The sequence below is a fragment of the Syngnathoides biaculeatus genome, chromosome 18 (genome assembly GCF_019802595.1).
Source record: "Syngnathoides biaculeatus isolate LvHL_M chromosome 18, ASM1980259v1, whole genome shotgun sequence".
In the NCBI taxonomy this organism is placed as follows: domain Eukaryota; kingdom Metazoa; phylum Chordata; class Actinopteri; order Syngnathiformes; family Syngnathidae; genus Syngnathoides; species Syngnathoides biaculeatus.
The window spans coordinates 1530516-1548166 of NC_084657.1; the positions used below are offsets into that span (position 1 = coordinate 1530516).

The following is a 17651-nucleotide window of genomic DNA, read 5'->3' on the forward strand; positions in this document are numbered from 1 at the left end:
TTAGGTCAATAAATCTCCTCCCACATCCCAAAAACATGCAACGTTAAATGGACACTCTAAATTGCCCTAGGTGTCATTGCGAGTGCACTTGTTCTGTCTCCATATGCCCTGCGAATAGCTGGAAACCAGTTCAGGGTGTACCCTGTCTCTTCTGCCCTGTTAACAGCTGGCATGGGCTCCAGCACCCCCGCGACCCTTGTGAAGAAAAAAAAAAAAAAAAAAAAAATCTTGTGATAAACTTTAAAATTTTGCTAACCTCTAGTGTCCATTTTAAGCATTACACCGCCATGCTGACAGTCCAAAAAGAAATTTACAAAAAGCAGAGACAAAGTAGAACAAAACGCACTGTTTGCAGACTAAATGTCATGATAAAATTAAAGTCATATACCCGTTGATTATCATAGTTCTTCGTTCAGTTCCAGCATTTAGCGGTGTTGTATAGTGTCTCAGATTGTCCAACTTGTATATATTATACAAGCCTACGACATGATTGTTTTTCACAATGCTGTCATATACATTTAAAGATATATTTAGGAGCAAATAAAAATCAGTATCGATACCATAGCTTCCACTTCCATATCACACGAAATGACATCCTTAAGTCAATGGAAAAAAAATCACAGCAAAGCTGGCATTATCCAAATGTTTAACTGGACAAACCCATATCCGGTCCAATCCAAATATATTTCTAGGATAAGGTTGACCATACTGTCTATTTCATAAAATATTAAAGATGATAAAAGCACTTAAAAGTTGTTGGTATTGATACACCAAACATTAACAAACGGCAACGGGGAAAGTGAACCCCTGGTACGCAGAGGTTACGGTGGACTTGAGATGCTCAAAACAGGCAAGCGGAAATGTGACGTGGGGAAAGTTACAATAATGTGAAAAACATCCTGATGTGGGATATAAAAAGAAATCCAAACTGAATTAATCCTTTCATACCAAAACATAGCATTCAACCCCTAAGACATTTTTATTCAGTTTGTGAATGCAAAACCTCCAATTTGACATGATAGAATAATATCCATCCATCCATCCATTGTCTTTGCCGTTTATCCTCACGAGGGTCGCGGGGAGTGCTGGAGCCTATCCCAGCTGTCTACGGGCAGGAGGCAGGGTACACCCTGAATTGGATGCCAGCCAATCGCAGGGCACATGGAAACAAACGACCAATCACAATCAAACCTAGGGACAATTTAGAGGGTCCAATTTATGTTGCATGTTTCTGGGATGTGGGAGGAAACCCGCGGAGGCATGGTGACAACATGCAAACTCAACACAGACGGGTTCGGGATTGAACCCAGGACCTCAGAAACTGTGAGGCCAACACTTTACCAGCTGAGCCACCATGACGCCCTAATGATAGAAAAAAAAAAAAAAAAAAAAGGTGATGGTTGCTTGCAGTTGGTTAATGATTTTAACCTGCCGTGGATTAGAATCACTAACCAACTACAAGCAACCCCCCCCCCAAGCATAGAACAACAAAAAAAAAACTACTACAACTTTGAACACCTTGTACTGCGGATTTGAAAAGAACCAACCATCCAGCTGCACCATCAACCGCCATCACACCCCTGACTCCCCCTTTCTACATTAACCATCCACAAACAGGATGTGAGACGTATAGTCAAACTACAAAAGACCAACTAAGTGGGGGCCCTGACCCTCTGGCCCCATCCTGCCTCAAAGTCTCCGTATAGACCAGTTGGCTCCAGTCTTCAATAGCGCTCTGGAAATGGTCCTCTAGAACTACTGAAGCTCTCACCATCATCCCAGCCCCCTTAAAAACTTGCAATCTCACGCCTGAATGATTACAGGTCTGTCGCCCTGACATCTGTCATCATCTAATCCTTCTTACGTATTGTGCTGGAGCACCTGAAAGGAGTCATAGGACTCCTGCTTGACTCCCTCCCAAGCAAACAGGTCTGTGGACGACGAAGTCAACATGGGACTACACTTCATCCTTGAACACCTGGGGGGTCCGGGCACGTATGCGTGGATCATGTGGATTTAACATCTGGATTCAACACCACCATCCACAAATTCCTCTCCTCCAAGCTTCTCCAGCTCAGTGTTCTGCCTGCCATCTCCCAGTGGATCGCTAGTTTCCTGATGGACAAGACATTGTCACGAACGGGGCTTGCGGGTGGACCCAAATGCACGACTCCAGAGACAAGCAGACAGTGCAGAGGAAACCTTTATTCGGTCCAAGGTCTGGGATCAGGCAGACAGTCCAAACAATCAGAAGTACCAGTACGGCAGGCTTACGAGGGTGCTCAGTGGACAGGCGTGGGTCGGTACACAGAGAGCAGAAGTCAGGCAAACGGGAGTGCGGGAACGAGGCATGAAGGACGACGATCTGGCGGAGGACAAGTCGTCCCCCGGGTCGAATATGTACTGGGAGGCATCAGCTGGGACAAGGTGCAGGTGTGCTCTGACTAATTGGCTGGCCACGCCCAGCCTGGGCAGGAAGCCAGGAGCATGACAGACATAGCAAGTAAGACCTCATCCACATGTGTAACCAGTATCAGGGCACCCCGAGGTTGTGTCCTCTCTCGCACTCCCTCCAAGGACTCCAAAAGGGGTTGGTACTACAAACTGATAATTAGTGCATAGGCACAAAACACAATCAGGACCCATTTCTCCACCCAAAGCCAGGGAGATGCTACTCTCTCGTCGACTGGAGTGAACCCCAATGGACAGATGCCGATCAAGGGGGATTAAGTATACCAACACCTTTTCGGGACCTCTCACCGTGGGCAACTCCAGCATGGAAGAGAGTCCGACCCCTCTCAAGAGGGCTAGTACCAGAGCCCAAGAAGTGTGTGGCGGCGAGCCTAACTATATGTAATCTGAATTTCTTGACCTCACAGACCAGCTCCGGTGCCTTCCCTGCCAGACAAGTTTGGAAATACGCTGACCAAATTAAAAAGACCACGTGACCAGAACCTGCCATATCAATTACAGAATGAATGCATCAACTAATTCAACTCCATTTTCGAATGAAGTTCACCTTGAGTTTTGGCCTCTAGTTTCAAGAATGAAAAGGTCCCGTTAACTCGGCTAATTGGGTGGATTTCTAATGCTGTCATTTTGTTGGCTATGTCAGTATGCAAAAGATGTCACCCCAATTTTTTGATGGGCTTTTAGAATATTCTTCTTCTTATTATTATTTCAAGTAGGATAGTACTCCGATTAGGGGGGGGGGGGGTGTCAGATCGAGCACCCCAAAATTGACATTTTGCCCCTGCTTTCAAGGGCCAACGCGCGCCTTGGAATGCTTTGGAGTGTGGTTGGTTGTGCCTGCGCTGCCACTGCTGCTTCTTCTTCTTCTTCTTCGTGGCTAAATGGTGCAGCGCAACACACCGAGCGACGATCCCGATCGTTGACCGCCTCGGCCTTTTTGCTGCGCCGCATCTTCCGCGCTGTGTCTCGCGTGAGCCGCTGCGAAGCGGCCGAGCGGCGACGGCGTCGATAGGCCAAAACGGAAACAGAAATGACATTTTGCGTGCGCGTGTTGTGATCGACGGAGATGACACGCATACAGAAGATTGTTTTGTTTTGTGCAGCAATGAGGCAGGGGGAGGATAGTCGCCACAGAGACGCTGGGCTCCGGCCAAACATCGCTGCGTTTTAGCACATATTCCATGGTCCGGATTTGCATTTGCTACATCGCTGATCGACCGCGTTCTCTGGTCCCCATCTTTTTTTTTTTTTTTTTTTTTTTCTCTCTCGGTGTGTGCAAAGTGCACGCTGGATGGAAGATGCGGTTGTTTTGAGGACACCCCCCTCCGGATATCAATTCCTGCCATGACAGGCAGAGGTCTGCTCTCGACCGCGGTTCGACCGGCCGGAGAAGAGGCAGATTGATTCGGGACGGTGGGTCATATCTGCGGATGTTATTTTGCCGGTGGAACCTGTGAAAACTGCTCACCGCGATTGTCACTCAGGGAAAGGCGAAAGAGAAAACATGTCCTCTCGATCTGCATTACCGTCTGGAAACGACAGGAGTACTGGCGACCATGTAAGTGCAGCTGCAGCCCGAAGCCTCTTTTGGGGGCATTCGGAACAGAAATGCGCTCGAAAACTAACATTTTATCATCTTGGCCCACTGGCATGCATTTGTTGCGATGTTAATGGTGCGGTTTGGATGCGTAGCTTGATGCGTTTATGCCTTGTTACGTTGACACTGCAAAAGGTAATATTGGATGTTTACTGTTCAACAATGACTTTAGAACGAGCTAACCTTGTGTGTCTGCGCATGCATGTAGAGCCGAGTGCAGGAAAGCAGCCCTGTGCAAGCAATGACCAATATGCGCACAAAGCTTCAACCCAGCTGTCACATCTCATTATAAGGCGGTATGGAGATTGGGATGTCACAAAATAGCCCCCGCCGCTTCTGCCGGTGCTGCTTCATCATTGTGCATGCATGCATTTTCCGCCAATCGGGTGGGTGGGACGGGTGCACAGGCCAAAACAAATGTATGGAATCTACCTTTGGGCTGTTCGTCGTATGTAGCGAGGGGGGGGGGGGGGGGATTACTGCATGGAATGATGTACAGTCAGTGCTTGCGCAGGCTGCTCAGCGCCCAACCCTGCAGCCAGTGGGTGTCACACAGCGCCATACATTCAGTACAAAGCAAAGCAAAGCAGTCTGAGCTCATAGGCATGTGATTATCTCTATCTATCTATCTATCTATCTATCTATCTATCTATCTATCTCTATCTATCTATCTATCTATCTATCTATCTATCTATCTATCTATCTATCTATCTCTATCTATCTATCTATCTATCTATCTATCTATCTATCTATCTATCTATCTATCTGTCTATCTGTCTGTCATGTGTCACTCTGTCCATGGCAATACAAATTGTGGTTGCGTTGTCATTTCTCTCCTCTAAACACTTATTGCATGATCCCCCTCCCCCCATGATTGTTAGCAGAGCTTTTAGCACACAAGGGTGGTTAACGCTGTGTGTGTGTGTGTGTGTGTGTGTGTGTGTGTTTACAAGATGCTCGATTGATTCTGAATTCACATCCACCCTTTCCATTTGAATAATTTTGATCTGCTTTCCACAATGAAGTGATGATGGTAGATGAGTAAGTTGAACAGCAGAGATGTTGCCACACTGGTGACGGCGAGGATTGGATTGATCTGTGGATTCAAAAAAAAAAAAAAAAAAAAAAGCCTCCACTGCTTCTGCCTGTGGCTTGTCACTGCCTGTGGTCATTGGTAGGGCGATTAATAATAGGCAAAATTGGCACAAGACATTCCCCAGACCCCAAAAAACACCAAAATTGTGAAAAAGGCAAATTTAAAAAATTTACCCTAAAGTAAAATACCGAAGGGCAAGGTTTTGTAAAAATATCAAATATTCTGCATGAAATTCATATATTCATTGTTGTAAGTATGATGGGTCAAAAAAAAGAACTAATTGTACTTCCTTTTTAAAATTAATCACTTGATGAATCGGTCAGTGGAATTTAATTCTGCCAAACATCAGAATCAGCATGGGCCTCAAACAAATCCCTACTACTGGTTGGGCCGTCCCAGATTTTTGGGACGGGATCCAGACGAGACTGTATAGATGGGGTGTGAGAGTAGGACTGGCACTACGGTAGGAACTGCCTGATAGTTTGTAGATGCCAGCGTGTGTGTGTGTGTGTGTGTGTAGATGGCATGCTGGGTAAACGGAAGTGCAATGCCTCCGGGCCTGGAACTAGCCAGGGACTACTGTGTCGGCATCTGCTCCCTTTTTGAGTGGAGCCTCCTTTTATTTGTTTGTCTTTGTGCACCTCACCCACTTATCACTCTGGCATCCTGGTTCCTCTGAATTCTGCTTTTGGCTCTCATTTCCCAATTTACGAATTGCCTTGGGTTAGTGCAAAAGATTGTTCATCATTTTTACTAGATGAAAATTTGGATAAAAAGACACAATGATTTTAACACTTAAACATCAAATCGTTTATAACAATAGGGGGAAAAAAAACAAGTTTAATTCCTTAAAATGATCAATTAATCAGCTCATGTGGAATCTCCTACTATAAAATTCTCAAAGTGTTAGCCAATATTGCTGCAGTTTTGCTGTAGACTGAAAACATTTGGGTTTGATGAGAAGATGACCAGGAGATACGAGCGTAATAGTTGAGCTTTTATTCCGACTTATTTACATCTGCATTCTATAAATGTAGAAGATTAACTGATTACCGTACTTTCCGGCCAACAGAGTGCACCTGAATGTAAACCTCACCCAGTACATTTGTAAAGGAAATACCATTTGGTACATACATAAGCCGCAAGTGCCCACATTGAAACACGAGATATAAGATATATATAAACACGAAAATAAGTATTTGAACACCCTGCTATATTGCAAGTTCTCTTAGTAATCAATTTTCATCGTAGTTGCATGTCCACTGTAGGAGAGATTATCTAAAAAGACAAATCCAGGAATCACAATGTATGATTTTTTTTAACGATTGATTTGTGTGACACAGTAGAAAATAAGTATTTGAACACCTGACTATCAGCTAGAATTCTGACCCTCAAAGTCCTGCTAGTCCGCCTTTAAAAGGCCACCTCCACCCCATGTTTTATCCTGAAACAGGTTGTTCCCCAAAATCTCACAATACATGGCCGCGGTCATCCTCTCCCTAATACAATGCAGTCGTCCTGTCCCATGTGCAGAAAAACACCCCCAAAAAATTTATGCTACCACCCCCATACTTCACAGTAGGGATGGTGTTCTTGGGACGGAACTCATCATTCGTCTTCCCCCAAACACGGTTAGGGGAATTATGAGCAAGAAGTTCAATTTTGGTCTCATCTGACCACAAAACTTTCTCCCATGACTCCTCTGTATCATCCAAATGGTCATTGGCAAACTTAAGACGGGCCTTGACGTGTGCTGGTTTAAGCAGGCGAACCTTCCCTGCCGTGCATGATTTCAAACCGTGTCGTCTTAGTGTATTACCAACAGTCACCTTGGAAACGGTGGTCCCAGCTCTTTTCAGGTCATTGACCAAGTCCTGTCGTGTAGTCCTGGGCTGATTCCTCACCTTTCTAAGGATCACTGAGACCCCACGAGGTGATATTATGAATGGGTTTCCAGTCCGATTGAGATTGACCATCATGTTTAGCTTCTTCCATTTTGTAATGGTTATCCAACAGTAGACCTTTTTTCACCAAGCTGCTTGGCAATTTCTCCGTAGCCCTTTCCAGCCATGTGGAGTTGTACAATTTTGTCTCTGGTGTCTTTGGACAGCTCTTTGGTCTTGCCCATGTTACAAGTTTGAGTCTTACTGATTGTATGGGGCGGACAGGTGTCCTTATGCAGCTCACAACCTCACACAGGTGCATCTGATTCAGGATAAAACATGGGGTGGAGGTGGCCTTTTAAAGGCAGACTAACAGGTCTTTGTGGGTTAGAATTCTAGCTGAGAGACTGGTGTTCAAATACTTATTTGCAGCTGTATCACACAAATCAATTGTTAAAAAATCATACATTGTGATTCCTGGATTTGTCTTTTTAGATAATCTCTCCCACAGTGGACATGCAACTACGATGAAAATTTCAGACCCCTCCATGATTACTAAGAGAACTTGCAATATAGCAGGGTGTTCAAATACTTCTTTTCTTCACTGTATCTCTTATTTAAATGTCCACTTATTTATACTAAAAAAGTGTTTAATGTGGAATTAACAGTGCCTTTTATTGGTTGTTATAAAGAAGTGCTCTTCCTTTTACCCCCGTTGTATTTTTTTCAATGGACCAAATCCTCCTTCTGCCTTATTCTCATAACTAAAATACCTGTTTGGTGGTATCGAGGGGACCCCAAGAGTAGCGTTTCTTCAGAACCTCCTGAATGTAGATAGCCAAAAAATGTGGATTTGAGTGGACCTATTGCCCATCAGATGCTTTTTGGGTGCAGTTCCAATGATTTCAATTTCTGATTTTGTGGGTTTTATGAACTAGAAGCATCAAATTATGTAAAAATAAAAATGTAAACTGTGGGACCTGAATCTATAATCTATGAAAATTTGACTTTTTGAACAGAATTATGGAAATAAACTTTTCCATGATCTTCATTTTTTTTTTTTTTTTTTTTGAAAAGGTCTGTATATTGCGAACTGATAATACAATGCTAGTATACCATTTAATCTTTAGAGTTCAAAAGCAGATTATGGATGCACATACTTTCACAGATGATTTAGATTCTAACTATCATCATCACTTTCTGAGAGTTGGTGACCCTGAAGCTTCTTGGCCATGTTTGTGTTCTGTGTGACGTTGTTGTTATTCCTTTACAACCTTTTCCTTCATATTTTGCAGCATGCGTTGCTGGGGGCCAGCCGTTCGGACAAGGCCACAAGTCAGTCCAGCCGTTCGCTTGGTGCCCGGTGCAGGAACTCTATTGCTTCCTGCTCTGATGAGCAGCCACACATTGGCAACTATCGTTTACTAAAGACCATCGGGAAGGGAAATTTTGCCAAGGTCAAGTTGGCACGCCACATCCTGACAGGCCGAGAGGTAAGGCGGCACCAAATATCAATGGAGGAATCAAGGGGAAGGGAAATAGCAGCGTATGAGTGAGAGGAAATATTTGCAGAGTGAGGAATGGCCAAAAGACTGCAAGTAGTATTCCACTGATTTATCACTGGTAGTCAAGTCATATTTTACACAATTACAAAACCAGACTGACAGCGGCCCTAGCGGCCATTGCGCTCGCTCGATAAACCTAAATACGCGAACATATGCAGGAAAACCTATTTGATCTTCTGACAACTCATCAATCAAAATTCCAACTCGTCAGTGTTTCAGCCTGTTTTGCACACGCTGCTCTTCTCTGGCATGGAGTTGAATGACAAAATTCACAACGGGTGTTTGGTCCACGAATCGACCACTGCATTTCCAACATCTATCCCTTTCTATGACTCTTCCAGTCCCTCTGTATTCCGATGTCGACCTGGTAAAGATCCTTTGGGACATCGGTGGGGACATTTGTTAGGTGGTGTCTTGGTTTCATCACAATGTGAGCAGCATGATGAAAAGGACTGTTTAAATACCAATTCTAATTGAACCAGGAAATTAAGCCATCAATTAATGGATCAAACACCTGTTGTAAATTTTTGTTCTCCAGCTCCTAGAAGAGCAGGAGGTTGTAGCGAAGAACTGAAACATTGAACGGATGGGTGTCCATTCAGAAGTTGAGCAATAGTCCAAATAAGTGAATTTGGAAAGGTTCAAGTGCATTTTACTCCATTATGAAATTTCACCCAAAAGCAAAATAAATCTGAACGTTTTGTGAATACTGTGATTTCCGACCTCCAAGCCGCGACTTTTTTCACACGCTTCCAACCCTGCGATTTACGCGGTGCTGCGGCGTTAGCGTTAGCATGGCACTAGCTTTAGCGAGGCGCTAGCGGTAAACTCTTTCTGCGTACCGAGGCTTATAACCGGGTGCGCTCTGTCGGCCAGGAATTACGGTAGTATAAACTCTAATAGTGTAATACTCTTTGGAGAACATTTACAAAGGTGAATGTATGCACTAGAAAAGAGAATGAATGGCGATTTGGCACATTTTCCTGCACTTCTGAGAATAGGAAATGATCAGCTCAGTTGTGCTGTTGCATGTTAAGCATAAATTTAGGAATTGAATTTCAGACAGCTAGCTGCTGGAAAGCGTTGGCCTCACACTTCTGAGGTCCCGGGTTCAATCCCGGCCCCACCTGTGTGGAGTTTGCATGTTCTCCCCCCGTATGCATGGGTTTTCTCTGGGCAGTCCGGTTTCCTCCCAGATCCCAAAAACATGCAACATTAATTGGACACTCTAAATTGTCCCAAGGTGTGATTGTGAGTGTGATTGGTCGTTTGTTTCCATGTACCCTGCGATTGGCTGGCAACGAGGTTAGGGTGTACCCCGCCTCCTGCCCATTGAAAGCTGGGATAGGCTCCAGCATTCCCCGTGACCCTTGTGAGGTTAATCGGCTAAGAAAATGGATGGATCAGCGAGTTTAAAAAAAATGATAACCGATCTCATCACAAGATGGAGGAATGCCTCTGGTTAAATGTCTTATTCGTTTACTGTATATACTTGCGTACTGTGTGCTTGTATGTTTATGTACAACTGTGAGTGCTAGCACTAGCTTGCTCCATAATGTTTTTGTTTTTTTTTGACTGCTGGTTAGCCGTATCACAATAAAAGTACATGAACAGACCACAAGCAATCTGTGAATGAACATCCTCTCCCGAACACCGGCAATGACCTTTTCCTTAATATTCTTCTCTACCCCCAAAATGAAGATGCACGATTATTTTTTAAATTTCGGTGCCATGTTAAAAAACAATAACCGATCACATTAGAGTTGACCAGATTACAGCCCAGTGTTTGTAAAAGATGGGTTGCGGTAGTGTCGGAGTACAGTATTTTATTGCAGTAGTCTGACATACTTCAATTGTGAAAGACCAAATTTGTCTTGTAGTCTGATCCATTACCCATACCGCTGACATGTTTTCATTTAAAATCACCTTATTAGCAGTCACATATTTACAGTACTACATCAAAAGACATATGACATGACTGAAAATAAGTAGCATATATATTGAAATATACTGTACACAATGGCAATGTGAAGTAAATGTCTTTTGTGGAGGCGATCAATGACATCTTTGATCGAAATGGTGAATTATGACATGAATGGCGATCAGCAAAAAAATGCTAATTAGCGGCCAATACTGACCAGGCCAATCAGAACGCTATAAAGTCTAATTTAAACAAAATCTGTGCAGACAATGGCTGTGAGGAATGTTCAGATACTGATACTTTTGACTCATTTGAATTGTCTTCTGCTGAACTAATTAAAAATCATTTACATCTTTTTCAGGTTGCAATAAAAATCATAGACAAAACTCAGTTGAATCCAACCAGCCTACAAAAGGTAAGTGAGCGCAGTATAACATGCAGAGGGGTGCTTGTAACTTTTTACTATAGTTAATGATACAGTGCATGAAATTAAATCGTAGACACAACTATCATGTCCCATCCATCACCCAGGGAAACTTTGATTACTGTAATAAGCAATAAAATACAGTACCTTGTCTAATGTACTGTACATTATATCCTCCGAAGCATGAGTGGTGTGGTTGTACTGCAAATGTTCTTACAAGAACATATCTAGATAGTATCTTTGTTGTATCAGCTCCTTTGTAGGTATTCTCTCTCGATCCTCTCAGTTCAATATCAAATATGCGACCCCGAAAGCATCAGAGGAGTGTGGACAGTTTCTTTATTTGGTCTGTAGGCTAAAGACAGAAGGACTTGAGGAAGATGAAAATGAGAAGAACACTTCTTCAGCTTTCGTTACTTTAGGTTCAGTTGTTTACTCGCAGCGGGGCATGACTTGTCACCAACCAGCACTTTTTTCAGGGAGCAAAATCCATCAAATGTGTGACCCATAGGGTTCAAGTCTGGAGATTGAATTGGTCAGTCAAAAATGTTCACTCTCCTGATGAAATCCTTTCTTGTGTTGGCAGTGCGTCCTTGGTCGTTCGTTACTTTGCTTCATAACGACCGATCCCCCACTCTTCTAAGATGCCTCTTTCTTGAAACTACAGACAAAATGATTGTAATTTTGTGAATTAGAGTCACATGTAAATATGTGGAAATAATTGTTGAAATGGGCTGCCACGGTGGGCGACTGGTTAGCACATCTTCCTCACTGTTCTGAGGACCAGGGTTCAAGTCCTGGCCCTGCCTGTGTCGAGTTTGCATCATTTGAATGTCAGTGTGAAATGTTATTTGTTTCTGTGCCTGCGATTGGTTGGCAAACAGTTCAGGGTTTACCCCGCCTTTCGCCTGAAGATCGCTGGGATAGGTTCCAGCATGCCTGTGATCCTATTGCAGATAAGCGGAATGGAAGATGAATGAATGAATACATGATTAAATGTGTTGTCTCATAGTCATCAAATATTTTCAGCCTACAGCAAAATAAGGAAAATGCCCTCACCTTTCTTATACTTCTCGTGGAGATGTACTTAGTGTACGTACGTTGAAAAATGAAGGCGATTTTAAATTGCCTGGAGGTTTGTCATTGATTGGTTCAGATGCCTCCCAGACGCCTGCCTGGTGAGGTGTTCTGGGCGTGTCCTACCAGAAGGAGACCGCAGGGATGAGCCAGGACACGCCGGAGAGACTCCGTCTATTGGTTGTCCTGGGAATGCCTCGGGATCCCCCCGGAAGAGCTGCATAAAGTGGCTGGGGAAAGGGAAGTCTGGGCATCCCTGCTAAAAATACTGCCTCAGCGACCCGATCCGGATAAGCGGTAGAAGATGGATGGTTGCGCACATTTGGTGTCAATAACCTCAACCTTTTTTATTTAATCCGTAGTGAATTTATAAATTACAAATATTGGTGATGAGCGAATATAAAACACAGGTATCGGTATCAGGCCGATACCGCCCTTATTTACACAACCTTAATTCCGATGAAGTTGGGATGTTACATTGAACAAATAAAAACACCGTACAACGATTTGAAAGTCCCATTCAATCTATATTTAATTGAATACATTACAAAGACAAGCTGTTTAACCTTCAGTCTGCTCCACAAAATCCGTGTGTTTCTGATGCTATTGGCAAATAAAGCTGATTCAGATTCTGATTTTGTGTACAAACTCAAATTCCAATGAAGTTTAGATATTGTGTTAAACAAATAAAGACAGAATACAATTATTTGCAAATCATGTTCAACCTATATTTAATTGAATTCACCACAAAGAATAACTTTGTTTTTAGCAAACAATCATTCACTTTGAATTTTATGGCCGTAACCCATTCCCAAAAAGCTGGGACAGGTGGCAAAAAAAGACTGAGAAAGTTGAGGAATACTCATCAAACACCCATTTGGAACGTTCCACAGGTGAACAGGCTAATTCGGAACGTGGGCGCCACGACTGGGTACACAAGGAGCTTCCTTGAATTGCTCAGTCATTCTAAAGCAAAGATGGAGCACGGTTCAACTCTTTGTGAACTTGTGCCTGAGAAAATAGTCTAGCAATTTAAGGACAATGTTCCTCAATATTCAATGTTTTAAGGAATTTAGGGACTTCATCCTCTACGGTCCATAAAATCCTCGAAAGGTTCAGAGAATCAGACAAATTCACTGCATGTAAGCAGCAAGGCCGATAACCCACATTGAATGCCCGTGACCTTTGATTCCTCAGGTGCCACCACATCATAAACCGGCTACAGTGTGTAAAACAGGGGTGTCCAAACTTTTTGCAAAGAGGGCCAGATTTGGTAAGGTGAAAATGTCTGGGGGCCGACTATTTAGCCTGACATTCTTTGAACCATTAACATTAAATACAAATTAACTTTTTGGGATTTTTTTTCAATTTAATTACAAATGGCATACTTTTACTTTTACATTTTTTTTTTACATTTAGGTTTTTACCGAAATCACAAACCACAAAAAAATTAAGAAAACTATAAAGGATATCTAAGTTCATGTGAAACATTACATATTATTCACTATTATATGCTCACTGTAGGAAAAGTGCTGAAAACAAAACAATGATCAATGGCATTTTCATTTGACTCACGGACTCTTGTGAAAAAGCTTTGCTGTGCCGTTAAAACAGCTTCCAGTTGCTTCACTTTTTCACCGCGTTTGTTCGCAGTTAGCTTGTCGTAGCTAGCATGTTTCGTCTGGTAGTGCCTCTTGATGTTGAATTCCTTGAAAACAGCCACAGTCTCTTGGCAAATTAGGCAGACACAGTTGTTTCGTATTTCAGTGAAAAAATACTCAAATTTCCACTTGTCCTGGAAGCGGCGGGCCTCGCGGTCAACTTTCCTTTTTTGGTTTACAGACGCCATGTTAGAAATGGGCTGGGCTGAAACGATCACGCAAGGTCAAGGGTCACGGCGGCCAGAGTGCGGCCACAGGGCTACTGCCATCTTCTGGTGAAATGAAAAATAGCTTTTTGTACACATGTATTTTATACTGTGGTCAACAGTGCTGGCGGGCCGCATATTATTGATTTCATGATAGAGGCCGCGGGCCGGTAAAAATTTGTCCACGGGCCGCAATTGGCCCGGGGGCCGGACTTTGGACATGTCTGGTGTAAAAGATATCACCACAGTTCCTCAGGAACACTTGAGAAAATGAATGTCAGTAAATACAGTGTGGTGATAGACCCATAAGTTACACTTAAAACTCTCCTATGCGACGCAAAATCCATTCATGAACAACACCCAAAAACGCTGCAAGTTTCTCTGGGCCCGTGCTCATCTAAGATCAAGTGATGGAAAGTGGACAAGTGTTCTGTGGTCCGACGAGTGCACATTTCAAATTGGTTTTGGAAATTGTGGACGTCGTCTCCTCCAAGCCAAAGAGGAAAAGAACCATCTGGAGTGCTGTAGACGCAAAGTTCAAGTGATATTATGGGTCTGTGTTAGTGACAATGGCATGGGTAACTTAAGGACTTCTTATACTAGCGTGGCAATGCCCGCATGGGATCACGTGACCTAGGTATTGCCCCGTGCATCTCTTGTGAATGGCTTTTTTTAGTCACATGCTGTGACGATGTACTCACCATTCCTTCCTCTGATTTCGCAGCATAATTAAATGCACCATCTGGTCATTTAGGTCCTTTTGTTCCAGCAGAGACTTTTCCACAATCACCATATTTGTTGCTTCATTCCTTGTGACGAGAAGCAAATGAAAAACGATTGCCGGAAATGACCGAAATGTGCTATGGCGACCCCACCGGCCGCAGCGACACTTCTGACTTGGAGAAGAGCTGCAGTACATTTTCAATACTAAGCGCTTTGGTTGTGCTCAAGTATGAAGGCAAACTACGCGCAGGAGACCCGCAGTGACTTCAGCGCGGTCTCCACATTCGCAAGAATAAAGATTTACTTCCACATCTGTGAAGGCACCATTAATCCTAAAATGTACATAGAGGTTTTGGAGAAACATATGCTGCCATCCAAGCAATATCTTTTTCATAGACACCCTTCTGATCATTTCAGCAAGACAATGGTGCTCTGCACGTGTTAAAACAGAGAGGCTTCGTAGTAAAAGATTGCGGGTACTAGACTGTCTTGCCTGCAGTCCAGACCGGTCTCCCATTGAAAATGTGTGCCAGATTATTACATTTAAAATACGACAACGGAGACCTTGGACTGGTGAACACCTGAAACTGTACATCCAGCAAGAATGCAAAATAATTCCACCTCCAAAGCTTCAACAATGTGTGTTCTCCGTTCCCGAACATTTTTTTTTGTAAGGTTGTTCAACAAAAAGGTGATGGAACACATTGGCGAACATGACCATGTCCCAGCACTTTTTGGAACGTGTTGCAACCATAAAACCCCAAGTTAACGATTATTTGCTAAAAACAAAGTTACTCTTTGTGGTGAATTCAATTAAATATATGATTTGCAAATAATTGTATTCTGTTTTCATTTGTTAAACACAGCACCCAAAGTTCATTGGAATTGAGTTTGTACACAAAATCAGAATCTGAACTGTCTTTATTTGCCGAGTGCATCAGAAACACACGGATTTTGTCTCCGGTGGTTGAAGCCCCTCTTCTACAACAATAGACAGGCATTGTGGCCAAACATACTTTTAGGACATAAAAAAAACACTGAACAATGAAGAGTTGCCAGTCACATGGCAATGCTGAGACTTTGACATCTGTACAAATGTTCTTGAGCAATTTCAAGCAGTTTAAAATGACGAATAGAGTGATAATCAGGTTCAGTGTCAAACGTGCAAATGATGCAGATTCTCTCAAGTAATATGAAAAAGTTTGAAACGACAAAATATTGAAAACTTAAAACCCCTTTACTTTTGAATTTTGAGACTCATTATTATGGTTGAACTGAACTCATGGTTCAAAAGAGAAAAAAAAGAAAACTATGACACACTCGTCTAGCAGCTCGTAGTCCATTACCAGAAAGTTTTTTTTTTTTTTGGTTTGTTTTTAACCCTCTAACCCTTTACTATCCTGAGACACGACTTTGGTAACAACACCCGAATCTTGACCAACCTCTTTCTTTTGTGCTTGTTTCAATATTCCGTAAGCCACCTTTGCTCTTGTTTCTCATCCCCTCTACCTTTTTGGCTCAGGGGCCACATTGACAGCCGGGCCAGGTCACAAGCAGATGCTAAGATAGGAAAAATAAACACCAAACAGGCATTGTAGCATTAACATTTGGTGAACTGTACCGAAAACTGTACTTGGTAATGTACACAACACAAGTTACAGTTAATTCATTATGAACCAATACCATATCTACTGTATTAGTGTTAAATGAGCAACTTAGTGCAGAATTGGCATGACAACACAGAACACTACACTATTTTGATGACACTTCTCTAAAGACTTTTAAATGACAGATAAATAGATGGAAGGATGCCGATTGTGCTCCATGAAGGAAACTGTGCGTGCATTTGTGTACAAAAACATGAAAGTACAGGGAGTGCTCAGTCTACGACTGAGATCCGTTCCTCCAGTAGCGACTTAACTCGAATTTCAACTCAAGTCGGATTCCACCATTAAAGTCAGAATTTACGTCAAAATACTTTGTATAAAAAAACAAATACATTGAAATGAACAAGATGACGTACTTAGCATTACTGGTGAGAGGTGGATGCAGAAGAAGAAGAAGTGGAGGCTGTGATTAGCTATTGCGAAGGAACCCGGTCCTCAATCCCCTCCTTCTGGAGAAGTATCAAAGAACCTTGTTTTGTGATCATTGCATCCGACATCGGAACGGAACCCTTCACATGCTCTAAAATACAGGCGTTGTCTTTAATAATTGTCACCACGGTCGACCGACTGAAGCTTCGGTGGTGTTGGTGTCTCCCCTTTTTCCAATCTTTTTATGGTCTTGAGCTTCAGTTCCTTGGTAATGGCTTTTCTTTTGGCTGCACAACAATTGCTAAAAGACACAGCCTTTTTCTTTGGGGCAAAAAACACACAAACATGAACAAGCATTAGCCAGACAAAATGGCGGACGGGGGACGGGCGTTGTAAAGCCGAAACGTCTTAGGTCTCGACTGTCTTAACCCGAGGACTCCCCGTACTGTAAGTGGGTGTTTGATATTGGGGGCATGCGAAAACACAGAAAACACACACACCTTGGTTCTCACCACCGTAATTTTAATGTGAAGAGCAACAAAAGGTGACAAGATTACACAACAGTTGAACGAGCAAAGCTGTGGGTGAGTGAAGATGACGCGAAGCGCTAACGTAGGTGACGTCAGCCGTGCAGTGCGTTAAACTAGTTCCGGAAGGGCATCCGGCGTAAAAACTGTGCCAAACAAATGTGAGCGTTCATCTGAGATGACACGCTGTGGCCACCCCTAACAGGACAAGGCAAAAAGGAAAATAACTTTGTAAATCCTTCAATGGGACAGTCATTTTACCTGCATGTCCAATTTGTGACTGCGCACATTGGAATGACCCCGCAATGCAGTTTGTACTTAACAGGCCAGCAAAACTGTATTATTTATGTGTAAATTACAAACGTAACAATGAAAAGTACACTTTTTACCCAAAAACTAAAAATAGTCTGGCGATAGTGGAACTGTGCATTTCTTTATATTTTTATGGTTTTGTGGCACGGTG

General features: G+C 42.9%; 1 protein-coding gene across 8 annotated transcripts in view; it reads left to right on the forward strand.

Annotated features, from left to right (window-relative positions):
- The first annotated feature begins 2516 nt into the window (after positions 1 to 2516).
- The window catches only part of mark4a (MAP/microtubule affinity-regulating kinase 4a), a 50764-nt gene continuing 35629 nt past the window's right edge, over positions 2517 to 17651 (forward strand). For 5 of the 8 annotated variants that reach the window (XR_009792530.1, XM_061803760.1, XM_061803756.1 and 2 more), the window contains exons 1-3: positions 2524 to 4030; positions 8344 to 8541; positions 10896 to 10949. Coding sequence is in view for 7 of the 8 variants with exons in the window: in XM_061803760.1 (XP_061659744.1) it covers positions 3977 to 4030; positions 8344 to 8541; positions 10896 to 10949 (306 nt within the window). In the remaining variant the exon portion in view is untranslated. Of the gene's footprint in view, positions 4031 to 4054; positions 4205 to 8343; positions 8542 to 10895; positions 10950 to 17651 lie in introns of those variants that run through there. The other 3 variants (XM_061803754.1, XM_061803753.1, XM_061803755.1) reach the window with 3 other exon arrangements.